The 8028-nt window shown below is 38.0% G+C and overlaps 1 protein-coding gene and 1 non-coding gene across 4 annotated transcripts in view; both read right to left on the bottom strand.

The window, feature by feature from the left end:
- Positions 1 to 272: 272 nt before the first annotated feature.
- Positions 273 to 8028, bottom strand: part of EIF5 (eukaryotic translation initiation factor 5) — an 8537-nt gene continuing 781 nt past the window's right edge. The window contains exons 1-11 of one of the 3 annotated variants that reach the window (XM_023518851.1): positions 7949 to 7973; positions 6832 to 7111; positions 6641 to 6722; positions 6180 to 6352; positions 5785 to 5896; positions 4894 to 5036; positions 4504 to 4662; positions 3935 to 4096; positions 3475 to 3639; positions 2831 to 2965; positions 273 to 2452 (exon numbers count right to left, since the gene is read on the bottom strand). In XM_023518851.1, coding sequence (XP_023374619.1) covers positions 2363 to 2452; positions 2831 to 2965; positions 3475 to 3639; positions 3935 to 4096; positions 4504 to 4662; positions 4894 to 5036; positions 5785 to 5896; positions 6180 to 6352; positions 6641 to 6722; positions 6832 to 6903 — 1293 coding nt within the window. In that variant the 5' untranslated portion in view covers positions 6904 to 7111; positions 7949 to 7973 and the 3' untranslated portion in view covers positions 273 to 2362. Of the gene's footprint in view, positions 2453 to 2830; positions 2966 to 3474; positions 3640 to 3934; positions 4097 to 4503; positions 4663 to 4893; positions 5037 to 5784; positions 5897 to 6179; positions 6353 to 6640; positions 6723 to 6831; positions 7112 to 7597; positions 7900 to 7948; positions 7974 to 8028 lie in introns of those variants that run through there. The other 2 variants (XM_012811085.2, XM_003799333.3) reach the window with 2 other exon arrangements.
- LOC111728315 lies at positions 5331 to 5455 on the bottom strand. The gene has a single exon (XR_002775650.1). It is a non-coding gene; the product is annotated as a small nucleolar RNA SNORA28 (small nucleolar RNA).

The raw sequence follows: 8028 nt of genomic DNA, 5'->3' as shown, positions 1-8028 counted from the left end.
TCTGAATTCCCTATTAAGTACTAGTCTAGCAGAACTATATAACTGAGGAAGATTTTCAGTTCACAGAACAAGACCACAGGATTTAAAGAAAGCCAGTGACCTAATGAAATGAGCTGCACCCTGTTTGAGTAGGGCTGGCAAGTATTAACTACAGAAGGAAATGTCCAGCACGAATCCAAAGCAGCAGCTACAAAATAGGGCAAATTTCAATGCTCTGATCATTATAAAATGAGAACTTAGGTAATTTTAATATTGAAGCAGAGACAAAATATAATTTTAAACATTGTTTTAATCAAGTAACTTAGCTGTTTGAAACAGGAAATTTTAAGACAGTTCAATAGAGCAAAGTTAAGAATTACTCTATTAGGATAACCTGTGAATAAAGTTCAGGTTGTATGAATTTGAACTTCATTGGAAGTTTGGCACCAGACTGAACACTGGTCTAAAGCCAAAATTTTTTCTTTAGTGTTTAGGAGCCCTAAACGTGTTTTCCTTCAGATTAAAAATAAAAGCTTTGCAACAAAACCTCATTAGCTCGACACTGACTATGCTGAATGCAACTTAGCTTAGATCACCAGAATTTCAGTTAATGAAAGTAAATCAGCCTTGCAGCAAAAATTTGAAACCTAGGCAACATGTGAGTTTGCAAAAATGTTTTCTCTTTGGTGTGTCAAAGCACATCCCTCCTCTAGGTAACATGGTTCCTGCTCCACTCTCATCGGAATCAGAAGGCAGCTGGAGATCAATTCTTACCTCTCCAGTAAGACTGCTAGGTTTCAATTCCTTAAAATACCAAGCTAACAAGATTACATCCAATGTTTATATAATTTCAATGCAAAAAAATTGTACATATATTTGTTTAATATTAAAGTCTCAATCTGTGAGATGGGGTTACAAAGAAACAGTATGTGAATAAGCCAGTGCTCCCAACAAAAACCATAGGTACTCTCAATTTCCACTGTGCACTTATTGTGGAAAGGAATTAAAATGAAGTTTTCACTGTGAAGGTGTTTACTGAAATATAATCAGAACCCCTACTGAGTTTAAATTAGCTGATTTCACAAGTTATCATCAACTCTTTCAAGTACAAATGTAAAGCCCTAGATGGCTGGGTCAGACCCATCCCCTGCACTCAGTGGCCATCTTCAGATTTCTTGAGAACCTGGCTGAATTCAATGTGAAGTAAAAATTATCCTAAGTCTTACAACAAAAGAGAGGCTCTGACTTAGAAGTATGCTTTTAGCTTTCTTTTTAAATATGACATTTGGGGGGGAAAAAAAAAAAAGCAAATTTAAAACAGTTAACACTTATTTTGGCAAGATAGCAACCAAAATCTAAAAAGCATAAGCTACATGTCCAAGTATAAAAGGCATTAAAGAATGAACCATAAAGGGAAAAGAAATCCACACTGAACAAAAGATAAAGCCTAAACATCTTGAAATTATAATTTAAACCATAAGGGTAAAAGCTGAAAAATTATGCTTAGTTTTTACTAGAGATTAAGTGCACCTTTTCCTGTTTCCCCCAAGTAAAATCATAGTTTAATATTTAATCACACCCCAAAATGAGTTTTCATCTCAGTACAAAGCAACCACTACATACACATAAACTGCTTATTTGTTAATGTAATAATTTCCCTGGCTCATCCAACGTGCAATGCACAATGACTTCAAAGACAACAATTTGGGGCAAGTGTACACAAATTGAAAAAACACAATTCCAAGTTTCAAGTCCTACTCTTAGAATTATTTATAGGACGCTCAGAACATTTTAACTTCTCAATAAGATGTTGCACTGTCACTTGATCAGAGTACTTCAGAATGTACATTACCAGATGTCAATTTAAAGGACTAGAAGAAAATTAAGTACTGTATTTCTTAATGGCTGAATAATTACAAGTAAGTTTGTTTTACATTCTGCTGAAGACCTCCTTACAGTCTCAGTACCTAATAGTATCTAACATGCCCCAAGAATGCTATCAGTTAAATGATGGTGCAACATCTTAAAAAGAAGTCTACTACTCTAGTTTAAGTCATTCAGAGCCAAAATCGGAGGAATGACCAAACTCAAATATTTTTGTAACTGTATAAATGTGATCCAAATGTGTCCACCACTAGTTTAAAAAAAAAAAAAAAAACATGCTATAAATAAGCAAACTACATCTGCTCACTGATGTGTGTATGGACTCCCTAGATGTCTCATTGGGCTTAATTACAGACCACTCACAGTAACAGATTTTTAGTACAAAGTGTAGCATGATGTTAAGCCATTTTAGCTTTTTGCACATACATGTTGCACTTCTGGCTGATAAATGAGAAAAATTTGCAGCATTACACTGTTAAGCTAGGTTGCATCCATCCCTTTAAATGGCATCAATATCAATGTCATCATCCTTGTTATCAGACTTCACAGTTTCGACTTTCGGTACACTGGCAGTCTTCGAATACACCACCTGGCAAAAAATGATTTTATTGATTATAAACTTTCGTTCCAATAAACCTATTTATAAAACAAATCAATATAAGTTGTGGTCAGAAATAGAAAACTGCCTACATGCAGTTATCATTCTTCACAAAATTTTTGTTAGTACAGTAATTTATAAATCTGACATGGTCTTTGCAGTCTAACAGTATCTTGTCAATTTTTATAGACCATTATGTCAGGAGTAGGAGCAATTTCCATCACCCTATTATAAGTTTTCAAATTACTGAGAAGCTGAATTTTATTGCAACTTATATCTGAAATAACCCCAAATTGCCATTTTATATTACTGCTCACAAACCTTTCATAATCTCAAATATACATGGCCAACTCTTTCCCCAGTGTTTACCTCAATGTTCTCATCTTCATCTTCTTCTTCACCACCAGAAGATTCTTCTTCTGCCTCCTTCAACCATTTTATAAATGGTTCCGCTTTGACACGAATCTCTTTGGCAAGTTCTTTTGAGACATACTTCTTAGAGGCCTAAAAAAATGTTCAGTACAATTATTAGTTTAAGGACTTTACTTTGGATTTATACAATCCCCCCTTCTGAACTCTGAGGGGACTAGGTCACATCTTAAATCTTGAATCCCAACAGAATAGAAATAAATATTCAGCAAATAACACATCAAAAAATCACATTCAAAAGCAGTTTCTGCTGTGTGACTACAAAGTTGACACGATGGGAATCACCTGCAAATTACATCAGTCAAACACCCAGGGACGTTTTAATACAGCAATGAGATCAGATAATTAAGAAATCACTTCTTAGGGTGGCACCTGTGGCTCAAAGGGTAGGGTGCTGGCCCCATATGCCTGAGGTGGTGGGTTCAAACCCAGCCTCGGCCAAAAACTGCAAAAACAAACAAACAAAAAAAAAACAAATCTCTTCTTCCAAAACAAAAAAAAAAGAGAAATCACTTCTTCCTCCAAAATATCAAAAGCTCATCTTAATATTTTTGAACTTCAAGAGCCTACTATGTATTCCCCACCTTTTCTGACCAGCTGATGATGACCTCCTCTTCTAAAAGGTCTGCGTCATACATCTCCTTCAAGATATGAGGAATCTTGGAGATAAGCTGAGCTTGATGCATTGCTACCACACACTCCAAACCATGAAGAAGGTACCGTTGAGCTTTTTTGTTGTTGTGACAAAACTGTAAATAGACATCTTGGCATTAATAGGCTTTTTTAGGTGTTTTATGCTGACAATTCTAGTATTCAAGTAATTGCTCTATTAAAACAGAAATTCAATGGATAAAGTCCATATACTTGACTGTAAGGGCCCATGTACAGCATTTTCAAATGCTCACAGGCTTGTAAAAGGTGGGTGAATTATCTCCACTTTCAGGACAACAAACAAATACGAATGGTTAAAAAAACAAATGAAAGTGGTTAAAATGATGGTCACACAGCTGTAATCTCATTTATGAATCTAAACAATTTGCTTACTCGTAGGAAATGGCGCCTGTATTTCTTTATTTGCTCTCTTATTTTCTCATTAAAAAGAACTTCAGTCAGAACAAGAGGGCCCATGGCTTTTACATCTAGTCTTTCTGCTTCAGCAACAATTTCTTTGTCAGATGAGTCAATAATACCCTCTTCTTTCTTTTTCTGCAAAGGAAAACAATCCAGTGAAATGGAGGCACACTTTGCTAGGCTTGAGATGAAAGTAATCCCTTGCTCGCAAGAACCTGTTTCTCATAAAGATTTTAAAATGTCTTCATCATAGTTTTACTCCAACTTCTGGGGTTCAAGCAATCTTCCTGCCTTAGCCTCCTCCAAATTAGCTCAGACTATAGGTGTGAGCAACTGCACTAGGCCTTTCAATTTCATTTCTAAACAATACACAATTGCTAGATATGGTATCTGGAACCACTCTCAAAGAATAATCAACAGAAAAGACGCCTTGCATTATTCAAATGATACCATGAAAGTTATCTAACAATTACCTGCCTGAAAACCATAAAAGGCCCAAGATTAAGCTGAAGCTAATTTACAGATCAAGCAAATGTTTTTACCTTGACGAAATCAAACAGGATATTAACACGCTCTTCAATGGTTCTTTCCAAATCATCACTCAGTGTCAGAACTTTTGCATGGTCACTGATTTCATCCATTCTGCGCCTTTGAGCTTCCTCAGTTGTATCCTCCCCCCAATCATCATCCTCCTCTTCTTCCTATTTACAAAAACAAAATGCTTTATCAAAGACCTTAATAGAAAAAATAGTAAAGATTTTAAGTTAATAGTTATCAACTTTGTTTCCCACCAAAACACTGGAGTTCAATTTAATTCAAGCAACTAACACTTGGAATCCAAAATACTGCTGTAACATCACACTATCCACTTCAACCAAATTCCATGTATTTTACATAATTTTAGTGCCTACTAAGCCATCAACCCCACTCACCACAGCATGAGGAGGAGGACTAATTTCATTTGGTGTTGGTGGTGGTGGTGTCTCACTGCTGGATACAGAGCCATTTTCCTTGTCTTTACCCTTTCTATTTTTCTTTTCCTTTTCTTTCTTTCCTGTACTACTGTCACTATTCTCTATAAAAGAACAAAACGAAAGTATTAGTTCCATACCTTTCATTATGTCAGTGCCCATCATGCAGTTTTTAAAATTCTGCCCTTTTGCTATCAATTCCCTCAGAAAACATAAAACACCACAATCTATAATTGTAGGGGGTTTCTCATGGATCAAACTCATCCATCATACTTCACAGGTACACTCAGGCTAAGAATGGAGTGACAAAAAAAGGTAGCCCTCATGATCCCTTCACCATCCTTCAAGAACTTAAATTAAGACCACATTTCAACCCAGCTTAAGTTAATAGCTAGACCACTGTTAAAGTCTATATAACGGCTTATCCCACAAAGAGAGAACACCGGAATAGGTTAGACTTTCTTGCTATAGCAAGCTCAAATTGTGTCAGACACTTTTGACCATCTGCCACAGAGTGTTGCTTGCAAGGCTCTAAGGCCACATGAAATTTAATGAGGCAAGCCCCATTCACAAGAGTACTAGATTTTTTGCTGGTTTCCCATCACAATTTTATAGTAATTTTGTCCATTCTAAAATTACCTGACTTAAAATTGATGGCATGATAAGGTAGGCAGTCTCTTTTTTACCTTTAATAGTGAACACGGTACATTTTTTCAAAGAAGCCTCAAATTTGATAAAATATGGCACAAAGATTCAAAGGCCCTTATATTCTGGTTTTATAAGACCTTTCGTTTTTTGTTTCCCACAACTAGTTTTATGTTAAAATCTCGGAGTTCATTTGTGAAGACTTACCAGGTGGGTTTTTGAGAATGAATGTGCAGAGTTTATGATGTGTGTCAAGCATGCCTCGATAGCCACAGGCTTTACAAGAATTACCTATTGTTTGCTTCTTTGGATTGACATGCTGCCAAAAAAAGTAAAAACAAGTGTATCATTCATAAGATGAAAATTCTGTGAAAACGTAACCCTCAGAAGTCATCTAAAATGCCAGCTTTATAAAGAAATTTTTTCACACAGTACCTTACTTCTAAAAAAAAAAAAAAGAAAAGAAAAAAATGGCATTATCTCCATAACTTGAGATTTTACATCTATTCTGACTTCTTAAGAACATAATTTCATGATATCACAGAATTGATAACACAGCATGTATGGATTTTTCTTTTCCAAAAAACATAAAAGGCACTCACCAGATCTGTTTCAGGATTCTCACACTCAGGACAGAGAACAAATTTTTTAATGAATCCATCCAACATGTCTTGCAGCTTATTCGCCTCATGAGATCCATTGACAATGTAACGGTCATTCTTTACATCAAACTGGGTCTGTGCTCCCAGCTCACAACCAAAATATTTGGTGGGATCTATTTGAATAAAAGAAAAATCTGTATTATTACAGTTAACTAACTACTCATTGGTTATCCATCCACATTTATACAAGCACCCCTGTGTTTTATTGTCAGATTAAACAAATGTCTCGCCCTGGTAGTCTCAAAAACTTAAGGTAATCCATACATTTTAGTTTTCAGTGGAAAGTTCCACACTCAGCCCTTAAGCTAACCAGCATACAATTAAGCCCAGTTTTATAGCTCAAGGACTAACAGGACTACATTCACCAGAGGCCCTTCCAGATTTCTCCAAGCTTTACTTACACGTTGGAGGCCGATTAAGCGCCTTTGCAACGTCAACCATGTTGACTATAACTGTCTTGATTCCATTTCCTTTGCCCTCAACCTAAAGGAAATAAGAATTTTAACTTTGTAGTCTTCCCTAAAACATGCAACCTTTAAAAAAAAGTCTACAGAGAGCTATCAATTTCCCATGAAAACGGGATCAGCATTACCTTGGCAATCAGACGGGGCATCTTGTAGCGATAGAACTGGTCTGACACGCTGCGGTTGACGTTGACAGACATTTTGGCTTATTACTGGCTTTATCAATAAGATGAAGAGATCTTTGATTGCAACTTTTTGGTATCTTCTGTCTGGAGAAGAAGGGATGACATAAACGACTGCAAGAGTTCTCGGTCTCTGACATGAAAAAATTTTCGCCACTGAGGCTGTAAGCTTCTTGCTTGTATGCTATGTTTCCCCAATACAGGTACCAATGGCTGCGCAACAGCTCTGAAAGAGAAATTAGAAAAACATTCAAAAATTCCCATAGATTTAACATTCCTAAGTGCAAACACAATGCTTAACATCCCAGTAAGTTATGCTAATTAATTCTATGTTTAAAACATCCAATTCACATGTAAACCAGCTAACATTCTCACATAACAGGACACACCTGTAGATATATAAAAGCCCTTCATTTAGATTCATCCGGGACACTGGTAAATGCCTTAAGAAAAACTCAACTATGCCGCCTCAGCTGCTGTGGATCTATATCAGACCGAAGGTAATCAGCACGTCCACTGTTTGCTTCCGTGGAGTGACCATATTTTAACAGGTAGAAGTCAATATAAGCCCTTTCCTCCCCCAACCCAAGCCAAGCCTGCGTTAACTAAAAATTTCTCAAACACACCTCCCTCCCTCATTAGCCATTACTTTTTTAAAAAGGAAATTAAGGGATTGCTCTTAACAAATTGTTGCTTCAGCAACATGGCTTACTTCAAACCGGCACTTCCGTAAGTCGGAACGTCTGCCTTGTTGGAACGTACGTTAAGTGAGCACAGAGAACTCCAAGACCCAACCTCGACCTATTCTCCCTTTTCTTCGCTGTTCAAACACCGGTTAACCTTCGCCCTCGTTCCCATGGCTACCACGGCTCCCAGGCGTCCGGGTAAGCGCCGGAAAGGCCGTCGCGGCGGCCCTGCGAGCGGCCGGGGCGCGGGGGCACATTCCCGGCGCGTCGCCCCAGCGTCGGCGGCCCCGAGCAGAGCGGAGGAAGCGAAACCCCGCCGAGGGGCGCCGGGGCTCGGGCTGCCCCCGCCCCCGCCCCCAGAGCGCGCGATGACTCACAAATGCAGCAATTAAGGCCTGACTCAGCCCACGGCGGCGCGGCCACGCGCGGCGCGCGCTCCCGCCGGGCAGGAGAGGGG

The sequence above is a fragment of the Otolemur garnettii genome, unplaced genomic scaffold, assembly GCF_000181295.1.
Source record: "Otolemur garnettii isolate 467f Iridium unplaced genomic scaffold, OtoGar3 scaffold00149, whole genome shotgun sequence".
NCBI classification, from domain to species: Eukaryota; Metazoa; Chordata; class Mammalia; order Primates; family Galagidae; genus Otolemur; species Otolemur garnettii.
This window is presented reverse-complemented; position numbering and strand designations above follow the sequence as displayed.